The sequence below is a fragment of the Pogona vitticeps genome, chromosome 5 (genome assembly GCF_051106095.1).
Source record: "Pogona vitticeps strain Pit_001003342236 chromosome 5, PviZW2.1, whole genome shotgun sequence".
Lineage (NCBI taxonomy): Eukaryota > Metazoa > Chordata > Lepidosauria > Squamata > Agamidae > Pogona > Pogona vitticeps.
The window spans coordinates 15,223,223-15,244,376 of record NC_135787.1 but is presented as its reverse complement, the minus strand read 5'-3'; the positions used below and the strand labels follow the sequence as shown (position 1 = coordinate 15,244,376).

The following is a 21,154-nucleotide window of genomic DNA, read 5'->3' as shown; positions in this document are numbered from 1 at the left end:
AGCAGTTTACCATTCCCTTCCTCTGGGGCTGCCTCAGACGTTGCAGCTTGCCCAAAGCCACGCAGAATGGCTGTTCTCGCAGGTGGCACAGTAAGGAGTCAAACTCCCAACCTCTGGCTCCACAGCCAGATGCCCACGCCTCTGAAATATCCAGCCAGCTAGATTCTGGTCCTTAGACCCTATGATTTTATCCACTCCTATTGTAAGTGTATCAGAAAGCAAAGGAATTTATAAGCATCCTTTGTAAATATAACAAGGTTGGAAATCTTCAAGCTGCGAGAAAAACTGGATCTGGAGCAGAAGGGAGGAATTGGCATCCTCCTGATATCTTTGTGGTCCATCTCCCATCACCTCCAACCATTAGTTATTCCCAGTGAATTTAAGGGAAATGGAGTTCAACAATGTATGGAGGGTACCTGCTTCATGGTATTATGTCTCTGTGTTTAATACAAGGATCTAAAATCGGTCAGATTCTATTTTGATCAGCATCAAGGGGGAAAAATCTATCAGAGTGACTCGCATATTATGCAGTGTGAAAATGCTTGTACAGCCTGCTTCCCCGGTTGTGCCATTTCTGAAAAGCTGCTTAAAAGTGTAGATTTTTGTTCTTTCTGCAAAAACACTTCTCTCCTCCCCTCCTCCCACCCCATCCTCTTCTTTATTCAGCAAAAATCCTTTGAAGATAAAGGTACTGAAAGTTAAATACAGAATTACAGACCGTAATGGACTGTGAATGTCAACGAGTTATAGTATTTTCTAAAAACTAGGATCCATTAAGCTTGTACATTTGCCATCTTTAAGAGCAGCTGCCCACACATTCTTTTTTCCTCCCTTTGTGTTATTGCCACGTAAAAGAACAGTTTATTAGGCTTTTCTCATCACAGCAAGGAGGCAGCTAATATGAGGAAAAGACCCCTTCCTAGGGGTCGTGTCTCTGGGGTGGGGTTTGGAGCCACTGTTTTACAGTGGCTCTGGTCCTTCCTGGAGGAGAGAACTCAGGAGGAGGTGCTGGGGGATTCCTGTTCGACACCCTGACCATTGGCTTTCAGGGTCCCTCAGGGACTGGTTTTGTTTCCTATGTTATTTAACATCTACCTGAAAACTGCTGGAAGAGGTTGTCTGGAGTTTTGAAATTCACTATCACCAGTAAGTGGATGTCACCCATATCTCTCCTTGCCATCTAAATTTGAAGAAGCTGTTTCAGTTCTAGATCAGCATCTGATATCTGGAATGAACTGGATGAGGGTGAAGAAACTGAAACTTAATCCATACAAGACAGGGGTGCTCCTGGTCAAAAGAAAGGCAGGTCAAGGAATAGAGATGCAGCCTATGATGAATGGGGTTGCATTCCCTTTGGAATACAGGTGCACAGCTTGGGGTGCACCTGGATTTGTCTCCGAGCCTGGACGTCCAGATTTTGGCAGTGTCCAGGAATGCATTTGCACAATTGGAATTACTGTAGTGTGTGAGTTGGGCCTGTTCCTGGTGTGGTCTGATCTGGCCACGGTGACACATACCTTAGTCACATACCAGGTAGATTATAGTAACACACTCTACATGGGGCTGCCTGTGGGAAGTGTCAGGAAGATTCAGCACGTCCAAAACACAGCAGCCAGAGAGCTAACAGAGGCTGGTCACACAGAATCACAACCCTGCTGTTAACAGCTGCTCCACTGGCTGCCAGTCTGTTTCCAGGCACAATTCAAAGTGCTGGTTCTAACCTACAGTGCCCTGAATGGCTTATCTCAAGGGCTGCATCTCCCTTTAGGAGCCTGCTCAGGTGTTAAGGATCATCAAGAGAGGCCTTTCTCTCAACCACACCATCTTCACAGGTGTGTATTTGGTGGGGGTCTTTTCTATTGCTCCTCCCACATTATGGAACTCTGTCCCAAAAGAGACCAGGTTGCCTGGCTGCCTGAGTGGGGTTTGAAACAGATTGTTGTGCCCTGAATGTATTTTGATGTTGCTTCTGTTTATTTTTATTATTATTATTTGTATACAGTGGTGCCTCGCATAGCGAGGTTAATCCGTTCTGGGTTAACCTTCGCTATGTGAAAACTTCGTTAAACGGAAAGTAAAAAGCCAAATCGGCTGAAAACTCACCGTTTAGCGAAGTCTTCCCATAGCCGGCAGCCATTTTCGCGCTCTCCCCTCGCTTACCGAGGGCATGAAAACGCTGTGTGCGGCCATTTCGGCTGTTCCAGCGGCCATTTTGGACCCGCCGAACAGCTGATCCGCGGGTCGCAAAGCGAAGGTCGGTAAGCGAAATGCTTACCGACGTTCGCTATGCGAGTTTTGCCCATTGGGGCCATCGGTAAGCGATCACATTAGCGATCGCGGAAACCGCATCGCTATGCGATTTCGTTGTTATACGGTGCGCTCGTTAAGCGAGGCACCACTGTACTTACTGTTTTTAGCTTTAAATATTGTCTTTTAATAATATAATCCACCTTGAATCTTTTTGAAGTCGGAAGATGGGGTAAAAATAATTTTGAATGAATGAATGAATGAATGAATGAATGAATGAATGAATGAATGAATGAATGAATGAATGAATGAATGAATGAATGGGATAAGGAGTGTTATTTAATCTGGAGGAGAAACAGCTCTGCTATGGTACTGTAGGCAACTTTCTGCTTCCAGTGTGGAAAGCAGGCTTATCTGCTCTCTACTGTGGATGGCGCACCAAAAATAAAAGATGCTATAAGAACCAATTCAATATTAAAAATGACAGTGGAAGAAGTAAGAGTCAAGCTGAATGACAAGATTGTGTGTTACTTCCTGTTAGTATGTTTTGCCTTCCAGCAACACAGTTTCTTCAGAGATGAATGTCTCAAAAATCAGAACTTGCATTAAGCTTGTGTTTACCTTCTGATGTGCTGTCAGAAACTAAAACATGTTGAAAGACCAGAGCCCGTTTTCTGTTTCTGTTTTTAATTATTTTGTAGAGTCATAAAAGGCCAATACCATGTCAGTAAAGGCCACAAGAGCCCATCTCATCTGTAGTAATCTCTTTAAATTTTCCAGCTAGAACAAGGAACTGTACAAAAGTAACAATTTTAAGCACCGCTTAACCACTGTGAGACATTACAGATCTTTCCTTGTGAGATCTGAAAACTCTGAAGAGTCCAAGCAAGTTGTGGGGATGTGTCTTAAAAAGAATTAACGTATTTTTTCTGTGTATAAGATACCCCCATGTATAAAACGCCCCCAACTTTTCTAGCCGGTTTCTAATCCAAAATTAAGAAATCTAAGTGGGACTTAGCAAGTGCAGGGGGGAATGGAACAAAGCTGCATTCTCCTCCACTTGTTTTTGTTCTCTCCTCAGCTTACTTCCATGTATAAGATGACCCTCAATTTTTAGTCTAAAGATTTTAGACAAAAGTATAGTCTTATACATGGAAAAATATGGTAGATGAGACTAGTCCAAGACAGACTTCTCCCCAGAGTTCTGGGAACTAGGTGTTAGCGAGATAAGCTGTTCTCTGGCTATCTCCCTGACATATTTAGGAGGAGAGTATTTTATTTTATGCATCTCCTCCTGAAATCTAAAGCAATCCAAACTGGATATGGGACTGCCATTTCAGTAAAGACTATGTCTTTGTGTTGTTCATACACTGAGATTTTAATTTTCTATTATTCCTTCTCTTCCTCTTTCTCTCCTGTTGACTATTCGCTGTTCCCAGCAGGAAGAGTACCAAGATTATGAACCTGAAGCATGAACACCCTCTTTCACTCCTGTCTCCTGTGACCTGTTGACAAAGACATCCTGTCCTGTACAAGTGCTGAGTTCCAATGTGCCCAGTTGTAAACTATTTTTTATAGTTTTCACAGTGTCTTTTGAAGTCTTCCATCAGCAATGATCGGAGCATCTGTAACTGCACCCAGTTTTCGCTTTGGTGGCATCCTTTCTCTGAAACGAAAGCCTGGGTCTCAGAGCCATTGTTGGTGTGTGGATGTTGTGGCTTCAAGGTCTAAAATATTTGAAAACAATGAAAAAAAAAAACCACCTAAGTGTCTACTCCTTATTTCTAAAGCTGTACATGTAGATTGTCAGTAATTTGGTATTGTCTATGAAACAATGACTTTTTTCAAACATTTCTTATGATTATTCTTTTCTGTTCAAGGATGGTATTATTGTGAAAGTTGTTAATATATTTCTATACATATATACATACATTTAAAGTTATTGAGCATGAACTATGCACCTATAAATATTAACTGTGACATTTTATTTGCTTTGTGAAACGTTTTATTAATTAGTATCTGTAAATAATGGTGTCTGACTGGAATAAAATACAGTAACTACTCATTCATTTTAGTTTTCGATAATTAGGTCTACCCTCTGTTTCTTTTTCATTTTAACAAGTGCTGTCTTAGGGCTGTTTCACACATTAAATGATTGAAATTGTGGTTACTACTGTTAAGTAGATAAACATTTAGAACATGGGATTGGGTATAGTATCTCGCTTCCAAAGCAACTTGGCTTTTAGTGGGGGGAAATCAGATGATCAACTCTTAGCTCAGTGGTTTAGGGATATGGCTGTAAAGCTAGAGGTTAAGAGTTTGATTCCCCACTGTGCCTCCTGCAAGTAGAGCCAGCCTATGTGGCCTTGGGCAAGCTGCACAGTCCAAGAGCACCCCCAGAAGAAGGGAATGGTAAACCACTTCTGAGTATTCTTTATCTGGAAAACCCTGAAAAAGGTCTCCATAAATCGGAACTAATATGGTGATTATTATATCGCCATGATTCATTCATTAGGCATCGTTCAGTCTTGAAAGACTATGGTAACGTGCTCTGTATGGAGGACTTGGAACAGCGTCTAGTGTGGCCGAGAAGGCCAATTCGAGAGTGACAATCCCCTCCACACTGAAGACAAATACAATCTGTCCCCTGTCCAGCTCCCTGATTTGGCTGCTTTCAGGACTGCCTCTTTGCCTCGGCCTGCTGGACAAGGGTCTCTTCAAATTGGGAGAGGCCATGATGCACCGCCTGCTTCCAGGCTGAACGCTCAGATGTCAGGGTTTCCCATCTGTTGAGGTCTATTCCTAAGGCCTTCAGATCCCCCTTGCAGATGTCCTTGTATCACAGCTGTGGTCTCCCTCTGGGGCGATTTCCCTGCACTAATTCTCCATACAGGAGATCTTTTGGAATCTGACCATCAGCCATTCTCACAACATGCCCAACCCAAAGCCTGCTGAAACCTCAAAAATGAGAGGAGTAACTGAATGAAGGTCCTGCTGGGTGGGGTGGCAGCCTTCACTGCCCTTTCCAGCACCTTGTTCTTTTGCAACTCTGTTCGGGCCTCAGAGCCTGAGCTGATAGTGGGTGGAAGTGTGGTGGGAATAGGTGGCAGAAATAGAATGCCCCCCATCTTACTTCATCTGTGTATTGACATATTCGCAATAAAGGTGTGCAACTGCACTTGTAAGTGCATTTAAACTGAATGCACTAACAATATTCTGTAATTATCAGCCCTGTTGTATTGGAGCCCCTGATTATTAAAACACCCACCGTTAAACATGTTCAGCAGGCATATTTACAATTGCTGCTGCATGTCTTCGTAGTGAGCAGTGAACAAAACTCTGCTCTGTGGTGACAGAGGATACTTTCCAAGCAGCATATGGTGTTGCTCTTTTAAATTATCTCAAGATACAGAAAGGTGCATATATATTAGGTCTACCTATAGCATTTAACAATGGCTAACCAATGGAACTTTTATTTCCAAGGGGGTCTACCAGAGAATAACAGTTATTGGATGTTTTGCAGGAGGTTGTTGCTTTTATAACTGTTTATGGGCTTCTTGGGACTATTTGGCCAGTCATAGTGGAAACCAAGACACTGGCCTTGGTGGGTCTTCTCTCTGGAGGGCTCTCCTTAAGTTCCAGAATGATTTCAGTTTGCAGTCTCTATGAAAGTCAAGAGAACCTTAGGCAGAGCCATTATTAGGGTTCAACAACCTGGGCTTTCTCCCACTGTGCCAAATTTAGAGGGTGCACACCTTCCCCCAGACTTCCAGGATTGGCCTAGCAACCTGGTCTACTGGTATAGCAGGACTCCAGTGGTACCTCAACTTACGAATGTAATCCTTATTGGAACGGCGTTCGTACATAGAAAAGTTTATAAGTCAAGGCAAACTTTTCCATAGGTATGCATTGAAAACCATTTAATGTGTATCTGTTGTTTTTCATTCTTAAGTCGAGGTGCTGTTCATAGGTGGAGGCATTAGTTCCCATAGAAACTAATGCAAAGCCGGTTAATCCGTACTCTACCACTAGGGGGTGAATTTTTTAAAAAATAATTCTTCTTTTGACCTAAGATGAACTTAGGTTTTTTTTTCCTTTTGGTTCATAAGTCAAGGCTTTGTTTGCAAGTTGAAGCAACTTTTTGCGAACGGAACAGTTTGTAACTCGAATCGTTCGCAAGTTGAGGTACCACTGTACCAGGCTTTGTTGGGTCAATGGAAGGCAGGTTTCTCAGATCTTGGTAGACCAGGTCTCAGGTAGCATCCGACAGAGGACAGTTCTATCTGTATTGTGACAAGACTGGGCCTTCCATGTTGGACGGTAAACCAGGCCTCTTGGACAGAAAGACAACCTGTTAATACAGTGGACCCTCGACTTACAGATGGCTCGACTTACAGACTTTTCGAGTTACAGACTTCTCTGGCTGCAAAATTTAGATTCGACTTGCAGCCAGAGAATCGACTTACAGACCAGAAAAAAACCAAAATGGAATAAAAATAGAATAAAAACCACTGGTTATGGGATTAATCGGTTTTCAGTGCATTGTAGGTCAATGGAGATTCGACTTACAGACTTTTCGACTTGCAGCCACCATTCCAGTACGGATTAATTCCTTAAGTAGAGGGTCCACTGTACATCATTGGTGTGCCGGTAGATATCTGTTACTCTATATCTCTATCGATTGATCTATATATCTACCTACTGCTGTCTTTATATGTAATCTAGTTGCCTCTGATTTATAGTGAGCCTATGAGAATGTGTTCAGGGATAGGTCGATAGACAGAGAGACAGAGAGACAGAGAGACAGAGAGACAGAGAGACAGAGAGACAGAGAGACAGACAGACAGACAGACATCATAGCACATTTGCTTAGCTGAACTAGCTTGGGCCAAAAGGTGGCTGGGTGACTACCCCCAAATAAAGGTAAAGGTAAAGGTAAAGGTTCCCCTTTATATTTTCAGTCCAGTCATGTCCGACTTTAGGGGGCGGTGCTCATCCCATTTTCAAGCCGTAGAGCCAGCACTTGTCCGAAGACAGTTTCCATTGCCATGTGGCCAGTGTGACTAGGGAATGCCATTTTACCTTCCCACCAAGGTGGTACCTATTTATCTACTCGCATTTGCATGCTTTCGAACTGCTAGGTTGGCGAGGAGCTGGGACAAAGCGACAGGATCTCACTCCGTTGTGTGGATTCAATCTTATGACTGCTGGTCTTCTGATCCTGCAGCACAGGCTTCTGCGGTTTAGCCTACAGTGCCACCAAATACTGTCTGCTATAAGGTATCAATGATATATATACATACTGTGACAACCTTGCTTTGTTTCTGTAGCTCTGACAATGCTGCTGGTCCCTGTGATGGAGGGGAGATCCTGACAAGGTGTTCACTACTGTAATACTTATATTATTTTCACATCATGAATTACAAAGTCGGTTCAGCATTTTGCACTGCTTTCTCCAGTACTAAAATTATGAGTTATGGTTGTAATCCCAGATATTCTTGGTGCAGAAATTGAGTTGCTGGGGTACAGCATATTTTTTCCTTTTCCCAATAGTAAAGTCAAAGCTTATAATAGTTCCGTTTTGGACTATAACTCCTAGAATTCCCTAACAAGCATGATTAGCACCATGCTGCCTGCAGGACTGCATGGACTTCAGCTTATAAAAGCTGAAGTCCATGGGCTGAATCAAGTTGATCATCTTGGCTACGATAGATTTATTGAATCAATGGGACTTAACAGGAGTATCAACTCATCATTCAGCAGTGGATTCAGTGGGTCCAATCTAGTTCAAAATTAGACTTAGATCTAGAAAAGTAACTTTTTCAAGTTCGAGATACACATTTTGCAATTCTTCTAGAGACATCAGATTTTCCAGGTTGGTAATAGCATATCTTCCTTTAGGCAAAGATACATTTTTATGGATCTCAAAGAAAATTTCAATATTAATTATTTAGGGTTTGCTGAGCAGTCTTCATGGTACATTTCTTAGCCTGTGCTCTCAGAAAATATGAAGTATACAAATTTGTCGAAGAAATGTGAGACCGTTCAGTTTATTTTCTTCGAGTTTATTGTTGTTTTTTTCTTTCTAGTTAAATGTTGGCCAAACTATTTGCAATCACTCCTAGAAGCAGCTTTGGGTTCACATGCCTTGTTAAACACACACGCGCACACTTGCCCTCAGATAGCCCAAAAGGTTGCTGCCCATAGGTTCTTGTGGTTACCGTGGCAACCTCGTATACGTGCGTACAAGCGTACGTGTGTGCATGATGCGGAGCAGGAGCGATATGCTGCATTTTAATGACACTCCCCTAACACTGCCAACAGCTTGTTCTCTGAGTAACTGGAACACTCTTGTTTTGCTTTATTTCCCGTGGTCCACTGTAAGAAGCCAATGTAAGGGCTGCATATATCAGAGCAGAATGTTACCCTAGCAAAACTGAGTCACCACCGAGATGAAATGAAACAAGACCCACAGGGCTCATCCACTCCACATGTTTAAAACAATAGCCCCAGTGCACATCATCCAGCGTCATTGGGAGAATAATGTATGAGTCTGTAATGGGAGGTAAGAAACAAAAATTATCATCTCTCTCTCTCTCTGCTTGGATGGAGAAAAACACTTATCAAATTGGTAATTTACTAATGATTATGGCAACCAGTTGGTAACTGGTTGCCTGCATCTGTTAGCACACTTCTGATTGTAACCAATTTATTGTGAAATTTTAATTAATAGCTTGGCAGAAAAAAAATACAGCCAAGCTAAACCTGATAGCTACAGCAATCAGATATAGCACCTACAACTTTCAGACCTGCATTCTGTTTTGAGTCACTTGAGGCTAAACACAGAACCATTCTCTGAACTATGAGCTCCTCCCAGGCTATGAAGTGATTTTACCCACTGTCTCACTTTCACCTCATAGGAGGGCCATCTACCAAGATGGTGATAGACAGACAGACAGACAGACAGACAGACAGACAGACAGACAGACAGACAGACAGTTTCCCCCTCCCCTTGGGCTAATTCTAGGAGCTCGATTGACTCAATAAAGGAACCACACCCATGAGTTTACAAAAACTGAGCTGGGCTGTTATAGCCAGCCCGGTTCATAATCAGATGCCAGCTGATCTTCTCAAAACATGCTAAGTGTATCACCTAGTTTGACCTTCCGTGGATGGAGGCCACTGAAGCAACATGATCCCTTTGCCTTGATGGCAACTTCTCAGTCTCTCTGTGTAGAATCCAGAGCAGCCAATTCTGCTTATGATGTTTCCTAAGAGGGAATGCAGCAGAAGCCCTTCACCCGAGAAAACAAAGTGGAAATTTTAAATGTGGGATAAATCAATATAGAATAGGCCCTGGGTTTTGATCTCTTGGTTCTTCAACACCACTAAGAGAGCTTTGGACCTGTGTATTCAAGTATATCAATGCCACATGAATACTGACCAATGAATGCCCAGCTTCTGCTTATCTTTCAAAAAGGGCAGACAACCTCCACAGGCAGTCCAGTCTAGAGAGGCAAAATATTTGTTTTGTGGCCAATAGTTGTGGGAACTGAAAGCTGTCATTCAAAAAACACGCACCTCCCATCGCTGGGCCATTCCGCTGAAAATTAGCCTTAACTAGTCAGAAATTTTCTCCCCAGTATGGACAATTGGAATATTTTTCATGCTAAATAGGTAATGATGGCGTCCTTGTCACATAACTGGAGCTTTGAATTATTTCCAACAAAGGCTAAGATTCTTCAGCTTCCATACAAGGTGCCAAGCTACACATAAGATGCTATAATCCAGAACCCTGTTAAGGCCATGCTTGGTTAAAAATTCTAATCTCAAATTCGGTGATCATTATCTTCTTCCTTTTTTCGATCCTTCTGACTAAACAACAACAACAAACCCAACTGAATACATTCCTCATTTATACCAGCCTTGCCTTTATTTTACGAAAATGCCACCAACTTAAAAGTGGGCCGAGGCTTTTATGCAGTCTACCTGACATTTAGCGGTGTTCAAGAAAGCTCCTCTGATCTAAAAATGGCTAGCAGATGGGAGAGCAGTGGGTGGGAGGAACAGATGAAATAGCCAGAAAGCCAGGAAAGTAGGTCAATCAGAAGCTGGCCTTTCTGAGATAATTCTCGGGATGGAAGAGGAGACAGCCGTAGAAAGAAATGTCTTCTTAGAGTTGATATTGTATGGAGAGCAAGTGCACCCTTAGAAAGATGAAATGCATTGTTCTTCTCTCCCCATGAGGAGCCACACACTAGAGGAAACTAATTTGCAAACCACAAGAGGTCTGAGGAGCTACTCTGTGACAATCAAATAATTTCAGCACTTAAGGCATTTCCTCCTCTACTGACAAGGTATCTGCAAAGTTTTTTTTATTTTTTACTCCACCTTTCTCCTTAAGAAGGACTCAAGGAGGTTTACGTCATTAAGAGACAATAGTTAAAAATAAAAACAGTAAGTATGCAAATGCTACAAAGAATCAAAAAAATACTACACTAAAAGACAGTAAGCAAAAGCAACACCAGAACCACATTCAAAACAGTAAGGCAGAAGAATCCATTTAAAAACCCTACTCAGGAAAAACTTTCCTGAAGAGAAAGGCCTCCATCTGCTTGTAGAAGAACAGCAAAGATGGGCCCAAACTGACTTCCTGTGGGAGGGAGTTCCAATGTCTGTGAGCAGCAAGAAAGGTGGTCCTCTTCCGTCTCCCCACAAAATACACCTGTGAATGTGGTTTACAAACTGCAACGCACAGTTTGGCCCCTCAGTCTATTACACAATGAGGTGTAAACGTGCCCAGTAGGAGTCTTCCTGGAGTTTACAGCCATTATCTAAGACTCTGTGACATGTCTTGCCTCCTAAAGAGACAAGAGACCTGGGGTTTTGAAACAGGACTTTCTAAGCAGTAACAGCAGTAGCAGAGTGATAAGGCTGGCTTCCTTACATTATGGGAATCTAAGATGGTTAATTAGGGAGTATATGGTTCCATAAACTGTTACCGCAAGAGTGGGAAATCTCTCTTCTTCCAACGCTGGTTTTTGCTTACAACCCCCACCAGCCCACCCCTTCTTGATCCACATCCAAAGATGTGTAATCTAAAAAAGCTGGAAGGCCAAAGGTTTCCTCATTCCTGTTTTACTGATAAATACTGCTCTTTTATTTCAGTATCTGTCTATTTTATTGTAATGCACCTATTTTGTTAGTTTTGGTTTCATTTTTGTTTTATTTAGCACTGCTGCATTTATAGTTTTGATGTTTTACTATAGATCTGGAGCACTCATTGCATGCAGCACGAACACTTACTGAGGGGATGGTTTTTCAGAAATACGTGAAATTAAAAAATATATAACAATACTCCCATGCCTTGTATCTTTCCTTCTGACAAGAAAGCACACGCGCAGCAGCAGAAATGAATAACACAATGGCTGTTGACAGATACATCTACTCTCTCTCTCATGCTGATTCCTTACAATCTATGCAGTAAAGCAGCGATCATCATCATTTCCACAAGGTGCATTATTTCAGTTAAAACCTCATTATGCTTACTTCTTCTCCTTGCGATTTTAAAAGACAGAATGTGGGAGAGAACACAACTGAACATTTGCCCCAGCACTACCTGTGGGTGAACACTCCTGTGGGAATTATGTTAGCAGAGTAAAATAGGTCAGTCAAGTGAGTGCATAGCTATAAATCGTGTGTAATCATTCCGAATGGTCCTGGTAACAGAAAAGGAAGAACTTATGTTTATTATTTCAAGACATCAATTCAGGGTAACCTCAACTGGAGGACAGTTGAGTGGTCCTAGAGTGGTCCCAAGACCAGATAGGCAGGATATAAACAAACAAACAAACAAACAAACAAGAGCAGCCCCTACAATTGGCTTCTAGGCATGCAGGTGGATTGAAGACTTACATAGAGATACCCTTAGGGCCAGCCAGTCATTTCGAAAGAAGGTGGAAAAAGAAGCAAAGCAAAGCAAAGCATGCTGCTTATATACCGCCCCATAGTGCTTCAAGCACTCTCTGGGTGGTTTACAAGTTAATTATGCAGGCTACACATTGCCCCCCCCCCCGCAAGCTGGGTACTCATTTTACTGACCTCGGAAGGATAGAAGGCTGAGTCAACCTTGAGCCGGCTACCTGGGATTAAACCCCGGGTTGTGAGCACAGTTTTGGCTGCAGTACAGCGGTTTAACCACTGTGCCACAAGGCTCTTGAAGAAGATGTGCTGTAGGACGAAGTCAACAAAGGGCAGCAATCCACAAGTCCCCGGTAACGGATCAGCAGCCAGTGGAGGTACTGTAACAGGAGGGTTCAGTGATCTGTGTAACCAGCTGCAGTCAGTAATCTGGCTGCTGCATTTTGGACCCGCTGAAGTTTCCTGACACTTTCCATCCGCAGCTCCATGTAGACCATATTACAATAAATAACTATGGCATGTGTCACTGTGGCCAGATCAATTCTCTCAAGAAACAGAAGTAGCTGGTGCACTTGTTTTAATTGTGCAAATGCACTCCTGGCCACCACCGAGACCCGGGCATCCAGGTTCAGGGATGAATCCAGGAGCACCCCCAAGCTGTGCACCTGTTTTTTTTCAATGGGAGTGTCAATGGCAGCTGGTACTTGATTTTTTCAATGGCTGCATCCCTGTTCCTTGATCTGCCGTTTGACAAACCAGAAGCACCTCTGTCTTGTCTGGATTAAGTTTCAATTTATTCACCCTCATCCAGTCCATTACTGATACCAAACACTGATCTAGAGCCAAAGTAGCTTCCTCAGATTTAGACAGAAAGGAGAGGTAGAGTTGGATGTCATCCACATACTGGTGACACCGAACCCCAAAACTCTGGACAGTCTCTCCCGGTGGTTTCATGTAGATGTTAAATAACAAACAGAACTCTGAGGGACTCCACAGGTCAGCCTGTGGAGGGTTTTAAACGGGAGTCCTCCAACACCACCTTCTGACTTCTCTTCTCCAGGAGATTCCAAAAACCTTGACAGCAGGGACATGACAATGATGCTAGAAAGTCAGTAAGTGTAACCATTTTCTCCCTTACACAATGAAACTCAATGTTTGGACAGAATGCTATTAGCATATTTTCACATTCCCAGGGGGCTTCAGCAGGCAAAATCCAATAAGCCAGTCCAATATCAGAAGTCCAGAAGATGCAAAGCAGATACCAAAATGCCAAAGCCAAAACACAAACCATAGTCAGAAGTCAGAGTCCAAAGCCAAGGGTCCAGAGAACAAGGTCCAAGAGAAGCAGGAGCATAGACGTGAGCCAGAGTGTTGACATTGCTTCCACACACTTCTAAGCCTTCTAGGTGCAGATTATATAGCAAAAACAGTCATCAAACTCCTAAAAGCCTTCCATCCTGTTAACACTCAGGACTGGTTGACCTGATGTTCCTGTGGGAAGCATTCATGCAATCCTCTGACCTTCATGTCATGAGTCTTTGCCGTAGCTTGTCCCTCACTCTGGCTACTGGGGGAGGAGAATCTGGTGGTGATTCAGCTGTCTGTGCTTCTAATTGCCCAGCATTTTCCTCAGCTGTAATTAACCCCTCAGATTCCAGATCTTCTTTGGCTGAACTCATGACACATATAGTGCCATATTCTGTTTTGTGAGATGTTTATATTGGAAAATTCTTCTGGAAGCATCACCTGTTTGCACTGATTTGTCACAAATGCCCAACTGGGCAGTCTGTGTCTGTCTTTTTCAATGGCTGTTTCTCTACCTTCCTATTGACACCCCCCACACACACACACAAAAGAAAAAGAGTTTACATCTCCTATCTTTTTCAGTCCATTTTCTCCTTTTTCTCAACCAGCTCTCTTGAGGCTGCACAGCCTATGGCCTTCTCTCCCTCCTTGGTGCATGAGCTCCAGTCCTTGCTGTCGTCACCTATATAGATTAGTCAGTCGTCAGGCTTTCATATCTATGCATTTCTTAATTAAATCTAGATATCTGTTTTTATTTTAAGCTCAGTTTCTGCCTGTTTTATTGCTCCAGAGAGCAGAGAAACTCTTTTTAAATGCCTACCGGAAACACAGCTCCTAATTTGCTATTTGTTTATCCACAAATAAACCTACCTCAGAGTTTGTACAAGAAAAGCAGGTACCCCTGAAATTTTGGCATTTTGGATGGTTGCTCAGTTTGTCCACATGACAGGGTCAACTTTAAAAACAACCTTTTTTACATATAAGAAACACACCTCTCCCCACTGACCCCCACAACTCAAAGCATCAGCGGTTGCGGCCTCATGGAACTGGTGGGCCAAAGGGCAAGGTTATTAGAGGTGAAGCCAAATGCATCTGTTTTGAAATCTGAACCAAGAAAAAGCCATTTTAAACAAATCGAGTCATTTTGGGGGTAAAAAGCCTGTATTAGCAGGTGGCATGCATGACTGGTCAACGGTATAGGGCTTGTTTATTAATCTCAAGAATGTGCTGTAGACACTAGATGAAAGCAAGACGAGACAAAGTTAGGAATCTGTGACCTTAAGATAGAATTTATTAGTATGCTGTGTATTTGAAAACAAGCATTATCTTAGTTCTTAATACAGTATCTATGTTTCATCAGGGGGGAAAAACAGTATTCCAAAATGTATACTGTGTACTTTCATTTATAATCTATCATTTAATCAATGACTGGTGCACATTGCAGAAAAAGATATATAATAAATGCATCAGGCCATGAATGGTGACATACACTGCATGTGTTCTTTATTTTGCAAAATAAATTTAGTTAAAAGTTCTTTATTTCCTGATGTTCTCTTTCTCTCCCACCTTGTAGGTGATTAGGTCTGATTTACCAAGGTGCACGAACCAATATTTTTTGCAACACATCTAGTTTATCACTGCCATCATAAATGCACTAAGTACCCTTAGGCAATGTGCTACATATTTTCAGAATGTAACTAAACCAAAGAAGCACTGTGCCCCAGAACAGATGGGGTGGTGGTAAAAGGAAAACTGTAGTAGGATCCAGGCAAGAAACAAGCAAAAGAAAGGTAGCTTTTCATGCAGTTGTTCTGATGCATACTTTGTTGCTAACTCTGATAACAGTGATAATGGCCTGTGCTTCATTTCCTGCATGGTCTGACTATTAGATGAGAAAAGGACTCTAGATTTTTTTAAAAAAAATTCTTATTCAGCTGAAAGATGCTATCTGTCACACTTACTTTAGAGCTCAGATGGAAAACAGCATCTGCTGAGAAGGAAATAAAGCGGACAAACTGTTTTTGACATTGAACGCGATATTAGAGCCCTAATATCAGTATCCACTGTAATGGAGACTCACTTTAAGCAAGTGATTGGAATTCAACAGTGTGAAATGTATCTGCTCGGTGTATTCTACATAAAGTTAAATGTACATTGTTAATAACCCTTCAAAAACAGCTTGTCTGCTTTATTTTCCATCTCAACAGATGCTGTTCTCCATCTGAGTTCCAAGATAAGTGCGATAGAGGCTATATTTATTGTATAATCCTTGTGAAGTTCCTTAAAATTAGTATATGGCAATGATGATGAATGTGTTTTATGAACATAATCAAAATGCATATGTTTTTCTCCAGTAGTAGAAAGAAAGATGTATGTATGTATGTATGTATGTATGTATGTATGTATGTATGTATGTATGTATGTATGTATGTATGTATGTATGTATGTATGTATGTATGTATGTATGTATGTATGTTCATTCATTTGTATACCACCTTTCTCCCAATTAAGCGACCCAGAAGATTTTAAGAGTCAAGAAAGCTTATACACAGAGATGCAGTACTTTGCATAACTTGGACCCAAATCATATTGGGCTTTATAGGTCATAACCAGTTCTTTGAGTTTGGCCTGGAAATGGACCAGCAGCCAGTGAAGCTGTTGTAGCATGGGAATTATATGCTCCGTGTAAAGGAAAGGGTGTCAACCACTCTGTGATCCAGGAGTTTTGGGGTCCCAAAAAAGATGGGTTCCACTCTCAATATTATGAGAGTGCTAACTATATGGTAACCAAATGCTCTCATATAATCTTGAAAAACAACTGCTTCTGGAAATAAGCGTAACATTGATTACAGCCCTAGCAAGGACTCTGTAGAGAGTATTTGTTGATCAGAAATTCAGCATGGCAAGGCAATCTTTACTTGTTACATGAGAAATGAGTTACCAGTTGGATGAGTGTATTGAATCACCGAGGGGTTCTACAGTCACAGAATGGTTAATTTCCCCTACAACATGGGCAGATGGGTATTGAGGACTGAGCAGTTTGCTCAGTTTGCAAAAATCCAGCATTTTATGAGCTGAATTTAACTGACTCTTACTAGAGAGGTAATCAGCACCCAATTCAGGAGAAAAGCACATACATACATACATACATACATACATACATACATACATACATACATACATACATACATACATACATACATACATACATACATACACACACACACACACACACACACACACACACATATAAAAGCAAGATCCAAGCCCACACATACATACATAAGTAAGATCCAAGCCCTTGCAGTAGATACAAAGCAAATCATGTAGTAATTGTTTTGCCCAACTAATTGCCAAGAAACAACCCTTTCAATATGATTAACTAGTGAGTGAAGGCATCCATAATTTAACAGGATTTCACAGATGTGTAAACTGAAGACTCTGGATATACATTGTACTTGTGGGAATGCTTGATCCTAGCTACAGTATTTAGCGATTAAATCATAGCTCAGTGGTTCCAGTACGTGGTTGCAGAGCCAGAGGTTGGAGAAGAAGAAGAAGAAGAAGAAGAAGAAGAAGAAGAAGAAGAAGAAGAAGAAACACCAGGCACAGTCAACATTATAAAAACATTGATTGGTATTATATAACAGATACAAATATCGGTGCAGCGTGTGTACTGTTCCTGATATTGCCATTTTTTGTAGCTCTGATTGTTTGATTTCTGAGATCTGCAACTGCTTATAGGATGTGTGAAGTTTCTTGATATTGTTCCCAAAGCCCCAGTGACTACAGGGACCAATGAAGTGTTTTTTTTCCCCAGAGGCGAGATGTTTCGATTGCCAGGTCTCTGTATTTTGTTAGTTTTTCCACTTCTTTATTTTCAACTCTGGCATCCCCTGGAGTTGCAATGTCAATGATCCAGAAATTTCTTCTTTCTATTACTACTATGTCCGGTGTGTTATGTTCAAGATGTCTATCAGTTTGGATCTGGAAATCCCACAAGATCTTGAGTTCTTCATTTTCTGACACCTTCACTACCTGATGTTCCCATGAGTTTTTGGAAGCTGGCAAGTTATATTTTTTTGTATAATGACCAGTGCACTAATTTTGCCACTCTATCATGTCTGACTTTGTAATCTTTTGTGCAATCTTTGGACAGTCACAGCCAAGGTGTGACACAGTTTTATATTTTTCTTGGCAGAGTCAACATTTGCTATTAGCACTACTTCCTTGGTTCTTAGCTTTCATCACATTGGTTTGGAATGCTTGTTCTTGTGCAGCAAAAATCAAGCCTTTGGTTTCTTTCTTAACGGTCCCCAGTTTTAGTCATGAACATGTTGAATTATGATCATGCTTTCCATCAATATTTTTCAGGTGTTGTCCATGTAGTGGTTTATTTTTCCAACTGTTTTATTTTCAAATTGTTGTTACTTATATTGAGCCTTTGTTTCTATTATTTTCAAAATATTCTCCATTTCCACTGCCTTAAGTAATTTTTATCTACTTGTACTGATATAATTTAGTCATCTTATTTCCTCCTCTACTACTCGCAGTTGTTGTTGTTGTTGTTGTTGTTGTTGTTGTTGTTGTTGTTGAAGCTCTAGGCCCCAAAAGGAAGTTTTATATACTTTGTTATTATGCATCTTAGTAGCCTTCCAGAAAAATCAAGCTCCATTTTGTCTATCACTCTCTTAAAACCCCTTGTTTTGTGTGAGCAGCAGTAGATAGGACTATCCTTCCCAGACACTTTGCGCACTGGATTTCCAAACAACTGAGAATATCTCTGTGCCACCTAGCTGTTCAAGGAAAAACCATTCGTCAGATCAACACTTTCCCATTCTCTGAGATTTCAGGAGCAAAACCTGAGAGCAAGAGGTGCCTCCTTGTGATATCACATTAATGGATCTCTGTGATGTCATACGGGCAGAATAGGCAAAAACTAGGAAAGGAACCATGTCATGCTTGAAGTGGAAGTTGATGGAGTTACAGTCCAACAAGTAAACTGTCCAAGTTCTGGAGGCCCTTGGTCTTCTAGCTGGTGATGGCATCGTTTGAATCAACAACCTTTACAATATCATGCTTGCATTCTATTAACAAATTACCGTTCCATCTTTTGAGGACTATAGTAAGCAGATGCCTGGAAAGATGCTTAGTCCACCATGAATTTTCCTCCCTCCAGTTTGGAACCTTCACTCACAATAGGCTGTAATCTTTATGTAGAACATTTATTGTGTCTCAGTTCATTTTCAGAACAGATAGCTTTATGCTCACTCCTTCTAACTTGAGTTGTAAATTTAGTAGTGTAGTAATCTAACACTGGAATATGTGATACAAGCATTCGTTGTTGGTGATTTGAAATGTGGGGTTTTGTTTTTTAAATGATTCATAATCTATCGAGTGCATGGTTATTGTGAATAAATGGCTAGATAACCAGATGGGAGTTAATTAGCACCCCTGAAGTGCCGATGATTTCCTGATCTCAGTATGGCTTGAAAATGATTGTTAATTAACAACTCTTCACTTTTAGCGGTAAAGAATCCACAGGAGATTATGTGAAAATATTCTCTTAGGAATACTAGCATTCTGAAAAGAGAAGGCTTAAAAACAGGGGGTGAACAAAGTGCATCTGTGTCCTAAAGGCCATTTTCTAGGCCTCTGAAACCCCCTCCCAAATTGTGCTGTGCCTTCCTGGGGGGAAATGATGAAATAATAATGAAAAGGGGGCACTTACTGCCCCAGCCCACAGCAGTAAGAAACACCCTCCTCCGCGTATTTTATAGCAATCTATTTTATAGTACTCTTTTTTTGCTTGTTTTCTTTACACAATAGGCTTTAGGGTCCCTCAAACATCCAACACCCCCCCCCAAACAAAACCAGGACTGGCATTCTAGAAACTAGAATGCTTTCCCACCTCACATTTGCAGGCCTGGTGACCCCCCCCCCCCCCGGCCTGAAAGCAGAAAATTGGGCTTCTGGGCCATTGGAAGTTGCTTAGAAGACATCTGTGTACACAATATGTCACACTAACACTGCTAGAGATCTGACTGTTTCTTTCACTTAAACACATTAATTGTAAATGATGTATAAATATCTATCAAGGTGTTTTTCCCCCAGCAGCCAAGAGACACTGGAGATTCCTGAAAAATGTAGTGTGGTTTAAGTGGTATCATCAAATAATTTTGATACTTGATTCAAATATGTTATCTATTGGGATATACACAAATATTCTGAAAAATCCCAGGGTTTTTCACGACTTCAAAAAGCCTTGCCTCCTTTTGAGATGGCCAAGGAGGACACTGATGTGACTTTAGTCTGCAGCAGTGATCCCCAACCTTGGGCCTCCAGTTGTTCTTAGACTTCAATTCCCAGAAATCCTGGCCAGCAGAGGTGGTGGTGAAGGCTTCTGGGAGTTGTAGTCCAAGAACATCTGGAGGCCCAAGGTTGGGGACCACTGGTCTACAGGATCTATGTATCAAGTACTATAATCACCTGTCATAGGCTATCTGATGCAACGTAACTCTCGCTGGGCCAGGAAGATTCTGAGCTGGTGAGAAAAAACTTGGTGGAATTCCCTGCAGATTTTTTTTCCTCTCACCACCAGATTCTGCCACTGCAAACCAAGAGCCAATGTTGGATCTGCAGAGTTCCTGGATGGGTCAGGTATCAGCTCAACGTTTGCTCTCAAGATGAGCCCTACTCTTAGGCAGAGTGAGGCTACCACCCAAAATGTTAAAAAATAAAAAATCCTTCAAAATGCCCCAAGAAAGAATTTTTAGTTCCAAAAATGTAATACAAACAAGTAACTCATGTGACTTGGTACTTGAAATAAGTAAAATTAGAAACATAATTGTGTCCATAAAGTTTCCCTTCCCTTCCCAAAAGGAATGTGTTACATTACTTGCAACATACTGTAAGTCTCCCTCACCTTCTGCTGGATTAGCATCCAGGAGTGGGACTCACTTATCTGTTGCCTGAAAATATTCCATTTAAAATGGTGTATTTATCAAAACTAGCCAGTAGAGTGCAAAAAATGGTCTGAAGCTCAACATCAAAAAAACCCTAAGACCATGGCCGCTGGTCCCATCACCTCCTGGGAAATAGAAAGGGAAGATATGGAGGCAGTGACCAATTTTACTTTCTTGGGCTCCATGATCACTGCAGATGGGGACAGCAGCCATGAAATTAAAAGACGCCTGCTTCTTGGGAGGAAAGCAATGACAAACCTTGACAGCATCTTAAAAAGCAGAGACATCACCTTGCCGAAAAAGGTCCACATAGTCAAAGCTATGGTTTTAACAGTAGCAATGTATAGAAGTGAAAGCTGGACCATAAAGAAAGCTGACCGGCAAAGAATTGATGCTTTTGAATTATGGTACTGGAGGAGACTCTTGAGAGTCCCCTAGACTGCAAAGAGAACAAACCTATCCATTCTAAAGGAAATCAACCCTAAGTGCTCACTGGAAGGACAGATCCTGAAGCTGAGGCTCCAATACTTTGGCCATCTCATGAGAAGAGAAAACTCCCTGGAAAAGCCCCTGATGTTAGGAAAGTATGACAGAAAGAGGAGAAGGGGATGACAGAAGATGAGATGGCTGGACAGTGTCACTGAAGCTGCCAACATGAATTTGACCCAACTCCGGGAGGTAGTGGAAGACAGGAGGGCCTGGCATGCTCTGATCTA

At 41.6% G+C, this 21,154-nt stretch overlaps 1 protein-coding gene across 6 annotated transcripts in view; it reads left to right on the top strand.

Moving 5' to 3' along the window:
• SNCA (synuclein alpha) overlaps positions 1-4,312 on the top strand; it is a 77,484-nt gene extending 73,172 nt beyond the window's left edge. For 3 of the 6 annotated variants that reach the window (XM_078394561.1, XM_078394562.1, XM_020796486.3), the window contains exon 6: positions 3,690-4,312. In XM_078394561.1, coding sequence (XP_078250687.1) covers positions 3,690-3,722 — 33 coding nt within the window. In that variant the 3' untranslated portion in view covers positions 3,723-4,312. Of the gene's footprint in view, positions 1-3,686 lie in introns of all 6 variants that reach the window. The other 3 variants (XM_020796483.3, XM_020796485.3, XM_020796482.3) reach the window with 1 other exon arrangement.
• Positions 4,313-21,154: the final 16,842 nt, after the last annotated feature.